The 13,614-nt window shown below is 33.2% G+C and overlaps 1 protein-coding gene across 1 annotated transcript; it reads right to left on the bottom strand.

Moving 5' to 3' along the window:
• Positions 1 to 1,034: 1,034 nt before the first annotated feature.
• LOC132740081 (protein toll-like) lies at positions 1,035 to 5,741 on the bottom strand. Its single transcript, XM_060727945.1, has one exon. The coding sequence runs from the start codon at positions 5,672 to 5,674 to the stop codon at positions 2,216 to 2,218; it is 3,459 nt and encodes a 1,152-aa protein (XP_060583928.1). The 5' UTR covers positions 5,675 to 5,741; the 3' UTR covers positions 1,035 to 2,215.
• Between the last annotated feature and the right edge of the window lie 7,873 nt (positions 5,742 to 13,614).

Raw genomic sequence — 13,614 nt, 5'->3', positions numbered from 1 at the left:
ACATACAGCAACAATAAAGTAGATAGCCTTGGAATGAGCTGTTGATGCCAAGTGAATGACCTGTTTTTCAAACCGTCACTTCGTACCCTTCCTTTTTCATTCATACTTTGTAGGGCCATTCCGTAGGCTTCTGACAGCAACTCGTCATCTGGTTCGTAGGATACAATTTTCGATCTTCTTTAGTTTTCGCCGTTCTATAAATTTTCCCAATCTTCTGTAGATGCCCGTCAATGAAATGCACGTGTCGAGGGTAAGACATTCATACATGCACGATTGAATTCAAAGCATTTAGATCTTAATCATTTATAGCAATTAAGTGGGACTTATCGGTGATCAATGTACTTGTCCTGTAATTTTACAAATAAAAGAAATTATATCTCTAAAGAAAAGAATTGTTAAAAGAAATATAAAATTTATGTATACACAATTAACTTAGAGGTGATCCTTTGAAATCTATGAAAACAATGCACGAGTAATGAGTGAAAATTGAAGGCACGAATTAGTGACTAGTTTGTCTGGATTAAAACTGGAAGTTAAATACCATGGTGTTTACGTACCACTACATAGATGTACCATTGTTGGTGGTTACTTACCACTTATAAATAACAATAGGCACTTGATCCGAGATAAAAAAAAAATCCTTTTGTGAGGTTTGCAGCACTCAAATTTAATTGAAAGTAACGATTTTAAATGTAGATGTGTCGATTCTAAAACCGCCATTTTCCTCTGTTACTAAGTTTTTTTAGTAACATCGGAAAAAATGTTGGTTTTAGAATCGAGGCAGCTACATGATCTGTGTTAAAAAATCGTTACATTCAATTAAATTTGAGTTCTACAAACCTCTCAAAAGGGTTTTTCTTTATTCCGAAATCAAGTGTCCTATGTAAATAACAGGTTACGTGAAAGGTGCTGCTATAAGTGACATATAAAATATCAAATAGAGATATTTGTTGCATAAAATATAGTTGTTAGATTGAACTATTAACATATTAAATTGATAATAAAAGAATAAGGTAACAACAACAGTGCGGCAATATTTTTATTTACAAAATTGAATGGTCAACTACTTACAAACAATTTATTTACATTTTGTTATTATATTTTGGTAAAACTTGTTTATCAATAGAATAGCAACACAACAAGATCAAAAGCAAAATCTTAACAACAAATACTTTAGCTAATAATTACAATTCTTTTTACTACATGTATCAATCGAACTTATCCGAAGACTTACGGAAAGGGCCGAAATGTTGCGATTGCTACATGTATATATTTTTGTCTGTATCTTCCACTTCATTTATAAACGAAGAATTTAAGGCAGGGAACCAGAGTAACAGATAACCAGTTAATATTGAAAAACCTCTTTCAATCAAGATAGTTTTAAAACTATAGACAAGTATTATTTTTCACCTTCAGTTCCTAATTTTATAGTGCATTTGTAATCAATCTATGTTATTAATCAATTGGATGCAGAAATCTTTGAACGTGATTTCAACCTTATCTTTGAACATGATTTTAACTTATATAAGTTATATGACCTTTATTGCTATTTGTTAGTGTTAAATTTAATTGTAATACTAAAAAAATCATATAAAAATTAAAAAACAAAAACAAAAAAACGAAAAACGAAAAGCTCGTGATTTTTCCTTTACTGAGCGCTGTAAGGGGTATGAATCCTCTACTGCCATAAGAGCAGAGAATTGCAACGTTCAGAGCACAACATATTTACATTCAAACTCACTGAAACTGAAAGTATTCCGTCTTAAAGTATGAAACAAGAAAAAAATATATAGTATAATTACAAATGATGAAAAGATGTATTTACAATTATTTTCATGGGATATTCAAAAATTTTTTTCAAGTTAAACACTTGACAGTTTGCTCGACAAAAATATAAAACATATGCAATGACAGAAACAGATTTACGCGATAACTTTATTTCTAAACGCCCGTTATAATATGCACCTAAAATGCCATAACCTCTAGTTTACACAAGCTTTTTCGTGTCCCTTTTAAAAATAAAATAATTAAGTGATCGTTTGTCTTATAATGAATCATCTTTAGCTTCTATAGCATGTTGGCAATAAGTACTGTTATAGTTTTTCATTTTTTTTTGTATGGAAGTCAAAACACCACTTACGTTTTACTATCTTGATGACAATCAATTCATTTCACTTACACAAAAGGTTTAAGAGGTATACACTTTTTTTAATTTTCAATTTCCCTGATTTTCATGTTCGCCTTCATCTTGACCCAAGCTGAAATTTTGATGTAATGCTTGTAACACACGTGTTTTAAAATTAAAATCTCTAAAACTTCCGGTCACAAAATTGTTGACATAATTGCTCAGTTCATTTGTAAAGTCAGTTTCATGTAAAAGACCCGATGTAAATAACAGTAAAAAATTTTTGTTACGTAATGCTGATTTCGACATTACTGTTGTAAGGATAAACATTTTAACTTCATCATCAAATGTAGAGCGCGAAATAATGAAAATAAAATGCTGCGAGCAATCAAGTTTGCTATGAATTTCTTCTCGGATATCTGCCCCAGGTGTGAAGTCGTGTTCAAGAACTTTGATATTTCTCCCGTTTCTTGATAAGTACGGGATAACATCATGTCGGATCTCAAAGTCTATGTCATCAGGGTATGACACATAAATCAATTCGTTACCATGATAATCATTATGATCATTAACTGTGTTGGTGACAGTTTCAAACAAGGGGATATTGCTTTCTTCTTCTCCACTTTCATCAGTTAGCATTTTGACTGCAGTGCATGATCTAATCCTTGACATCAGATACTCAATGCTTGCAAACATATATTTGGATTGTTTCTTGATATATCTACCTCTTTTTAGATATCGCTTAAAGTTATCATTGGTACAGGAGCGTTTATTTACATCACTATCAACTACTAATATCAGAAGGTCAAGCTCATTTTTCACAGCTTTCTCGTATGCTATATTCCAAGCAGATATGATTAAATCATTTCCCAGCATATCCTCTGTCCAGCAAAATATTATTCTTTTTGATCTTTCAATGAACATCTCGACGTTTTGAAGAAACGAAAAACCAACGATCATATCTTTATAAAAATCAACAACTTTGTAGCCTTTGCGCTTCAATTTGTCTACCAAGTTGTTTTGTATAAATTCCCTGTCCATGTACGAGTATAAAATGAAAGCATCATATGTTGCGTTTGAGGTATATTGAATTTGTTTATCAAAAGGACTGAACCCACAGTACAGATAAAGCAGAACCTTTATTGTAAAGCGTTGAAATGTAACAATCAGTATAATGGAGACAAGCACGAGCAAAACACTGCCGGTTATTATTGACGGGAAAATTACATCGTGATGGCGCAATTGTATTTTGCAAACAAACACTGAATCGGGTAAGGAAATCATTTGTCCCACATTGCTTGTGTTATAAGTGCATTCTATTTCTTTCCAATCTTTGACAGGATTTGTTCGTATTAGAAGCCATAATTTCATCCATTTCATCTTGCAATCACAAATGAATGGGTTGCCTGAGAGGGTTACCAAAGACAAGTTCTTTGCCGCTAGCTCTTCAGGTAGATGTGTCAAGTTATTGTGATCTATATTCAAAGTTGACACGTGGCTCAGAGATACCACAGTTACTGGCTTGATCCGGTTTATTCTATTAAAAGAAACGTCTAAGGTAGTTACATTTTCCATATAGTCCCTAGGTGATATTTCAAGTAAGCTTGAATTACGGAACCATAATTCTAATCTTCCAGCTGGCATAACCGATGGTAAGAAAGTCATATTGATATTGCGACAATCAATAATTAAATTTCTTACCCAGATTGATTCAGCTGGTTGTTCTGTGGTGCTAGAACGTTCGTAACAAACACATTGAACAGGGCAATACCTGGCGTCCACTGGGCAATATGTTTCTTTAGGTTTTATACTTGTTATCAATTTGCCCCTAAACTCTAATGGGTAGTAGCACTTCCAGTCAATTTGTGTACCTTGTTGTACATACAAATCTGCTAATAAAGTAGTTAAAATAATTTTACAAGTACAGTCTATTGGATTATTATCGAGCTTTATGTAAAATGCCCTAAGAACGGTCTTAAATTTTACTACAGATTCAGTTTGCAACAATACATTAATCGGTATTTCTGTAATATCATTTTGAGACAAATCAAATGTTCGTGCCTGGAAAGGTAGCCTCCGCCCTGTCCCTAATGGGGCTAAAAAAAGTGACCGTGAGTAAGCTGTTTGCAATTTATATTCATTTAAATTGTCCAGCAGTGACTGAAGCCCACTAGAATTGATACGACAATGGCGCATATCGACAAAAAGAATCTTTGGAGCATAGAAAGCATTCAACGGTAAATTTTCCAAAGGGTTTTCGGATAGAAAAACGTAATGTATTGAATTAATCTGTGACCCAAGGAAGTTCAATGGCAATGTTTTAATGGAGTTTTTTTCTAAATTTAGTTGCTTAAGCTTAGTCAAATGTTTCAAATGGCGTTGTTCAACTCTGCTTAATCTGTTTGAAGATAAGTCTAAATACAATAAATTAGACAGATTGTCAAACACATCTTCTGGTAGTGTTGTCAAATTATTTCTAGCTAAGTTCAGTTGCTCCAGCTTATTCTGCATTATAAAAGTATGTGTGTCTACTTCTTGGATTGCATTACTCGATAAATCTAAAACTATCAAACCTCTTATTTTCCTAAATACGGTGTCTCCTAGTTTTGGTATTTTGTTATTGTTTATAACTATTTTTGATATATGTCCGTCAAATGTGATATCACTCTCAAAATTCACAGTGCAATCATAAATATCGATAGTTCTTGTGATAGAGGTATTTTCGTATTTGTCACTTTCTTCATAATATAAAAGATATTTGATGATTTCTTGTTCAAAGGTGTTGATAAAGATGTCTGTCCAGGGAAATGTCAGTTCACTTAAAGTTAAATTGATGTATTTCAGCCACAGAGTTTGGAGTTTTGGAAATTTACTTTGTATGAAAGAGTGTTTAATGTCATACGGGTTCCCATCACAGCCTTGAAGTTGTAAGTTAAATAGCTGTTCAAATGGGTCACACATCTCCCAGAAGAAAGGTTGTCTGATATCTGTCTCATTTCCTACACAAACTAATATAGATTGTAACATTTTGAGATCTTGCAAACTGGAGCAAGATGTTCCCCTGTGTATATTTGCATTTGTATGTAACACTGACCATATGTGCCCATATTGTTGAAAATGCACCAATTCATCCATATACAGAGAACACATTATTAGTACTATTTGGACTGAGATATTACGTTGGTCAAATTTCTCAGTGGTTCCCAATGACGTTAAGTGAATATCACTATTCTCTAAACAAATAAAACGTAGTGACACAAAGAGTTGAGTTCTTTTCACTGTTACAAGTTTTGTTACGTTTTCATAAATCTCAGTTACGTTCATTAGACATCTATTCTGGTGTGTATTAATTAAATACTGTAATTCCGCATCTAGTGACACGTTAGATGAATGTTTTGGATGTGTCCCTACCATGTCATAAACGCAAGTGTCCTTAAAATCACTGTTTGCAATAATCCGAGGAACACATAAAACAAAAAAGAATATTTCTAAGATATTCATCATTGACATTTTATTCATATAAATATTTCTTGATAATGTTTTAATCATAATGTTAAGACTACTTTACATCACAAGCTTTTTGATTAATTAAATCTAAATATAGACACAATTTGTGTGTATGTGACTGGTCGTTTCCTATGTATTTTAAGAGTTAGCTTACTAACAATCATGATCAAGTGTAGTTATATATTGTTTTTCTGAATATTTCTTCCTTATCATAAGTGAATGAAAGAAACTTAAAGTAATAGATAGTATTGAATTTAAAATCAAATGTAAAAAACAAAAGAATATGTCTGGCTCTGTCACGGCTGAATTTTCCTGTTTTCTGTACTTAACAGGAGAAGTAACCACCACTATGAGTTTGAATCAAAAGCACTTATCGACTATGATTCGTTTCGATTTTCAGTTGGTTTCGAGAAAGACAGAGCATCGCCGATTCCCCCTTTTTCCTTCGGCTCCATCTCGGTTCTTTATATTGCTGTAAAAACCTCAAATCTATTGTTATGGTTAATCTGCAGCGATTGTGCTTTTCTTTTACAGACTTATTTATATACAAAAAGCACATTGCAAATAACATTGCAATGGCTAATCCGAAAAAGAATCAGACAAAATGTTTGCTGATGGTGCAATATAAGAAATAGGAATTATTTAACGGAAATTGAAAGACTTCATATATAAAAAGAAAAATTCACCAACCCAAAATATCGACCATGCCATGCGGAGCTGTCGCGGTTATTGTGCAAGGGCTAAACCATTGTGCCTTTTATTTTATAAAACGAACTTCCAAACTATTGTTACGTTGTTATTATTAATCTGCAGCGGAAATAGACAAATGGTTTTATTATGGTGGACTACAGAAATGATGCATTTTATGAACATTCGAAGATTTTATCTACAGATAGAACAAATCGTCAATACAAAAGGAGACCATGACATGCGGACCTCTAGCGACCATTTCCCTAGCTTGTACTAGAAATTTGTGCCTTATATTGCCATAAACGACTGTCCAAACTATTGTTATGGCTATCCGCAACGGAATCAGGACAACGGTTTGATGGCGTTGAGCTTCAGAACATTTTGTGAAATATTCTAGACTTTATATCCAAATTGTATACGCTGCATTTGTGTTTCTTTTGGCTGAGAACAACGTTGTATTTAAGGACGTAGTTTAATGATTGCGTATTTGGGCTTGTCCTCGCAAAAAGAATTGTATATATTGTTCTAAAATCGACAATGCCACGCGGAAATCGCACGAACATATCTTTTGGATCAGGGCTTTGGTCCGCTTTCGGTGCAAAGAAGACCGTTCAAATTGATATAAACTCGAATCCGCAACAGAATAAGACAGATGGCATTTGAACGATTGCCTAAAAAAATGGTGTTATTCCTGCCAATTTATAAAATCTATATAAAGTAAGATCAAATCGGCTGTTCTAAAAACAACCATGCCACGCTTAAATCTCACGGACATTAATTTGGGATTAGGGCTTTGGTCCTCTTGAGGTGCAAAGAAGACACCCAAAATTGATTTAAAATCGATTCCGCAACGGATTCAGACAAATGGTGTTTGAACAATTGGTTCGAGAAAATGTTGCCTTTTCCGAAAATTAAAACATTTTATATACAGAAAGAACAGATCGCCGGAACAAGAAACAACCATGCCACGCGGAGATCCCCCGGACATAGAACTTGGATGAGGTATGTGATCTTCTTTTGAAAAAGAAAGACAAAGCAAAGAAGACAATCCAGATTGATACAAAATCGACTCTGCAACGCAATCAGACAAATGGTACTAAACAGTTGGCTCGAGAGAATGGTGCCTTTTTCCCCCGAAAATTAAACATTTATTTAGAGAAAGAACAAATGTCCCAATAAAAAACGAATATGTCACACGGACATCTTCCGGAAACATTGCTTGCATGAGGCCGTTGGTCGTCTTATGGTGCAAAGAAGACCGACCAAATTGATACAAAATCGACTCCGCAACGGTATAAGACAAATAATGTTTGAACAGTTGCCTCGAGAAATTTGTGCTTTTTACTCAAATGAATATTCTTTATATACATAAAAACAAACTGCCGGTCTAAAAAACGACCATGCCACACGGAAATTACCCGTAAATATTGCTTGGGTATGGGCTTTGGTCCTAATATTGTGAATAGAGTATCTTATTTGAGACAAATAATGGTTTAACTGTTGCCTCGTGAAAATGGTGCCTTTTACGAAAATTAGTACAATTTATACAAAAAGAACAAATCGTCGGTCCAAGAATCGACTATTTCATGTGGACCTCTTGCTGTCATTGTATCTTGCGTTAGAGATTTAAACCTTAACAAGAGCCATGTCAACATGGCCATCCCCCGCCAAAAGTGTTTGCTCATTGGAAGAATGTATATGTAGTAAAGCAGAATAATTCAATTTTAAGGTCTTTTGGTAATGAAAACTGATGGCTGAAGTGATAACAGATTCAAAACCTATGTGAATACTGATGGCTGAAAATAACAAAGGGCAATTACTGAAAAATAATGCAGGGTAGGTTATCATTCTTATGTGCTGCACCCCTCCTCAGTAAAATCTATTCACCTATGAAGTTTCAAGTTGATACCTCAAATACTTTTTGAGATAAGCTCTGGACAAAAAAATATAAAAAAGAACAAAGGGCAATAACTCAAAAAATATATAGGAAAGAGTTATCATTCTTGCACACAGCATTCTTCCTCAATATGATTTATCCACCTACGACATTTCATGTTGACATCTCAAACACTTTTGAGTTATGCTCCACTCAGGTGAAAAATTAAGTATGAAAAATAACAAAGGGCAATAACTCAAAAATTATGAAAGGTAGAGTTATCATTCTTATGCACTGCACACCTCCTGAGTGAGATCTATGCACCTATGAAGATTCATGTTGATATTTCAAATACTTTTTGAGTTATGCTCTGGACAAAAATTAATTTTGAAAAATTACAAAGGACAATAACTAAAAAATTATGCAGAATAGAGTTATAATTCTTGTGCACTGCAATCCTCCTCAATAAGATCCATCCACCTATGAAGTTTTAAGTTGATATCTCAAATACTTTTTGAGATTAGCTCCGGACAAAATAGTATGAAAAATAACAAAGGGCAATAACTCAAAAATTATATAGCAAAGAGTTATCATTCTTGGGCACAGCATTCCTCCTCAATAAGATCTATCCACCTATGACATTTCATGTTGACATCTCAAACACTTTTTGAGTTATGCTCCACTCAGGTGAAAAATTAAGTATGAAAAATAACAAAGGGCAATAACTCAAAAATTATGAAAGGTAGAGTTATCATTCTTGTGCACTGCACACCTCCTGAGTGAGATCTATGCACCTATGAAGTTTCATGTTGATATCTCAAAGGCCTTTTGAGTTATGCTCTGGACAAAAATTAATTTTGAAAAATAACAAAGGGCAATAACTCAAAAATTATGCAGGGTAGAGTTATCATTCTTGTGCACTGCACTCCTCCTCAATGAGGTCTATCCACCTATGAAGTTTCAAGTTGATACCTCAAATACTTTTTGAGATATGCTCCGGACAAAAATGTCGGACGGAAGGACGGACGGACGGACGGAAGGACGGACGGACGAAGACTATTTCTATATTCCCCGCCGCCTTTTCGGCGGGGGATAATTACTATTTAACAGATCCGCCAAACTACTACAATAAACTGCACTCGTCTTAATTGTAGCGTTCATTTTTACCAAGGCGAATTATGCATGACTTCAATAAGAACGTTTTCTTAAGCGCGTTTTTGGCATGCACCATTTTATCACATTTAAAATTATGCAGTTGTAAGACCATTGCATAGTAATGGATTTAAATTATATCAGTCTCAGTTAGATAAAGGTATTGACTCTATGATGTTGCTTTCAAAATATTCAGTCGATCTGTTGTTAAATAGAAGAAAGCAAATAATTGGTCAAAAATGTCAACGCCACGCAGAAATCTCCCGGAAATATTGCTTGGATTTGGGGTTTCATTCTCTTATGCAAAAAAAGCATACTACAAAAAAACCCGCTCCAAATTGCTTCAAAGACTGCTCCGCAACGGAATCAAACAAATGGTGTTTAAGTAGTTTGCTCCTGAAATGGCACATTTCACGAAAATTTATACACTTATAAACAGAAAGCCTAAAGCTAATGTTTATAACTTTCTCAAACACAGTACAATAAAATTAAACTGTAACATGTAAAAAGGTTGTCTCGAGCCGAATCTATTTCAATATTTAGGTTCTCCTGATTGATTACCTTTTAAATTGGAAAGGTGGTTTCCTCCATAAAACATATATTCGAATATGCCAGGATCTCTCCAAAACATATACATGTATGTTAACACATAAAAAAATAATATCTATAATTAAATATCCACTTTGATGAAAAAAAGTTTACTTATTTGTAAATAATTTGACATTGCCAGTTCAAAACTAGTACACTTAAGTGTGTTTAACTGTACTACCATGATAATATCGTAGTTAATACGGTTTGAAAGTAATTTTCCCTACTGACTTCAGATAAAAACAAAGCAGAGTTTGAAATTTTGTGTATATTGCCTAAAGAATGTATTTATTTTACATCCAAATGAAAAATAGAGTATTATCGGTAAAGTTATTAATGAAAAGTATGTCTTGGGATCAGAATCAATTCAAGAATGCTCAATGTCAATTAAATATAACAAAATGATTAATCTGATATATCGTTAACAGCTTTCTAAAGGCATAATAGTTGGAATGTAAATATTGTACTTTTTAATTGTATATATTGTGTATTGTATATAACTTTACTGAATTTAAGTTGATTTGTACACGAAATGATGAATAAAAACCGACTTAAAGATATACAATGCTCAAATTTGATGTTAGCAAAATATGGAAAATTGCTACTACAGTCTCTTTTTAAAATAAACATGTGCGGACTATGATTGCATATAACGTACGTTCTGATCAATATTGATTAGATTACGCAAACTTTAGCTGTTGAAAGAAAGCAGGTGATTCTTTTGAGCATTATTTTTTATATAAATTTGTTCTTCTTATTCAACATGTGCTTTGATCGTTTGTCCAATTTGACAAGATCCTTGTTATCACAAAAAGGCACTAACAAATACTTTTTCTTCGAAGACATGAACGACCTTATTACATTTTGAACCTAAATATAATTGCATATCATTTACAATCTAAATTAATTTCGAGGGTAGAATGTCTTAATTAATATACGCAAGTGTATATAAGTTATAAATATATATACGAAGCGGCACACCTACAAAAGAGAAAATTAACTAAAAAAAATAAATCATGAAATATATATTTAAATATATAAGAATCATGATGATTAATGCGAAGGAAGCGTGGCGAGTTCAAATTAAAATAACATATCGACAAATCACATACAACCCAGAAGTAATACTTATCAGAGCATGGAGTAACATGATATATCATACGATTTTAGCTCATTATATCGCACATTTAAACATCCGACCTTACATCGGTTTAAATAGGATAAACTATTAATTATAAAACTAGAATAGCTTGTATCCTTTTTGAAACCGTAGCTTACTGGATTAGCCAGAGGTCGAAGTCGATAAACAATATGAGCCGCGCCATGACAAAACCAACGTACTGCGTTTGCGACCAGCATGGATCCAGACCAGCCTGCGCATCCGTGCAGTCTGATAAGGATCCATGCTGTTCACTTACAAACCCTATAACAAGTAGAAAAACTGATAGCTAACAGCATGGGTCCTGATCAGACTGCACGGATGCACTGGCTTGTCTGGATCCATGCTGGTCGCAAACCAATTATGTTGGTTTTGTCATGGCGCGGCTCAATTATCTTTCCTGACCTTTATTTTTTCTATTGTTTGCTGATTTTTACATCAGGTGTCTTAAAAGAAATGATGTTATCCATATTTGTCGTATGTGTATATCTATATATCTATGTATGTATATGATATATGTATGTATGATTTTTCCCCTTTTGTGGAACCGAAGCGAAAAAAGAAAAAGAAAATACTTTATTTTTCAAAGTACAGAGTAAAAAATGTAAATTAAAATCGATAGAATTTTACAACAAATAAAATTGACTGCAAAGTTTTATTAAAGTTAACACTGCAAAAGTTCGTTACAGCTTGTATAATCTGGGTTATGGCATGACTCAGAAAGTCAAAACAAACAAATAGTGCGGGTGCTAGGAAATGCGTGGAAAACCCTAGGTAATCATGCAAGCGGTCTCGATCACAAGCTCAATTTAATGCAAACACAAAACACTATACATTAAAAACTACAATTAGTATTATCTACTTCTGATTTTGTCAGTATACAGTATGTTACAGACACTATCGAAGACAGTTTTACATTTTCTAAAGGCAAACGGTATAAACAAATCTTTAAAATGAAAATTGAAGAAATAGTAAGTTTTCTCCTATGTATTTTATTAGGCCTGTCTAGTCACACTTGTTGGTTTGTCCAAGTATGACCCATTTCCATAAATGAATAATAATGTTAAGAAAATACAAGCAAAATTTACTCATCTTCTGATCTTCACGGTTAATGTCACTCAAACCTCAAGGTCAGTTCAATCTTTTAAAAGGTCTTGTACAAACGGTTGTTTTATCCAAGTATGAAGATAACCCATTTTATTTATTACCAAGTGACAGCCAATTATAGCAAAATTCAGTGAAAATTCAATTATTTGAATTTCAAGGTCAGGGTCAGACATGACTCAATGTCAGTTTGAGTTTGATAAACATGAAGGTCCTGACATAAAACATGTTATAAATATAAAATTAAACCATTTATAAATAACAAATTTATAGCCAGTCACAAGGGAAAAAAAGAGAATTTCATTAAATTAACCTTGATGGTAAAGGTCAATCAAATGCCAAGATCAAATCTAATTCATTTTATATATTTGTTTATGTCCAAGTTTAAATCCAATAAGTAAATGAATGACAAAATGATGTCAATTTATCCAAAATTCAATAATTTGACCTTGACGGCCAAGGTAATCTATAGATCGAGTTCAAGATCATTGAAACCTTTTAGAGGTCTTATCCAAAAGGTTGATTTGTCAAAGTATAAAGATAATCCATTTATTTGTTACCAAGTTACAGTAAATTGTAGCAAAAATCAGTGAAAATACAAAAATTCTAATTTCAAGGTCAGGGTCATTAATGTGCCGTTCAATTTGATATACATTAAGGCCTAATCCTAAAAAATGTTGTTTCTTAATATAAAGACAATCATTCATTAATATAAAGTTATAGCTAGTTAAAAGAAGGTCAATATCTGACTAATAAAATACAGAGAAATAGAAATAGAAAAGAATCCCCAAATAAAGCGCAAGTTACCGTCCACGCCCCCTAGCACCGGTTTAAGCAGAATTTAACATTTATTGATAGTAAAGGTGAAATTTTGAATTTAGAAACATCCGCAGATGTGTTCATACGGCGGTTATTATGGAACCTTCAATTGGACACTTTCGTGCCATTGAAAAGCGGCGTATGGTCCCAACGTAAAATAATGCGTGTGCCCTAAACGAGAAAACAATGGGCGGAACTAAATAAAATGGAATTATGAAAAGGGGTCAACATTAAGGTCTGTTATAAAAGAGTGTTTAGGTCAATTTTGAAGACAATCCATTCAAAATAACAAAGTTATAGACACTAATAGCAACAAAGCAAAATCAAGCAACATTTAGATATTTGACATTTTAGGTCAAGGTCATTTATGAATAAAAGTCGGGTCTACTAGAAGGTCTTATCTTAGGGTTGTTGTAGCCAAGACAATACATCATGAAATTTAAAAGTTATGAGCACGATTATAGTGTTAGGACATTAATGGCACCGCCGATATGACTGTAGCAACACCTTTATGTTTTTTCTTCGGGATATAAATCACTGATGCGAAGGGCCTAGATCTCTACAGGTTAAACAATACTGTACAATGGACCTTTT

This window comes from Ruditapes philippinarum, unplaced genomic scaffold (genome assembly GCF_026571515.1).
Source record: "Ruditapes philippinarum isolate M1 unplaced genomic scaffold, ASM2657151v2 ctg4653_1_1_1_1, whole genome shotgun sequence".
Classification (NCBI taxonomy): domain Eukaryota; kingdom Metazoa; phylum Mollusca; class Bivalvia; order Venerida; family Veneridae; genus Ruditapes; species Ruditapes philippinarum.
This window is presented reverse-complemented; position numbering and strand designations above follow the sequence as displayed.

Bases quoted from the DNA above. Each gene is read 5' to 3' on its own strand.
- LOC132740081 (XM_060727945.1), bottom strand. From the start codon at position 5,674: ATGATTAAAACATTATCAAGAAATATTTATATGAATAAAATGTCAATG.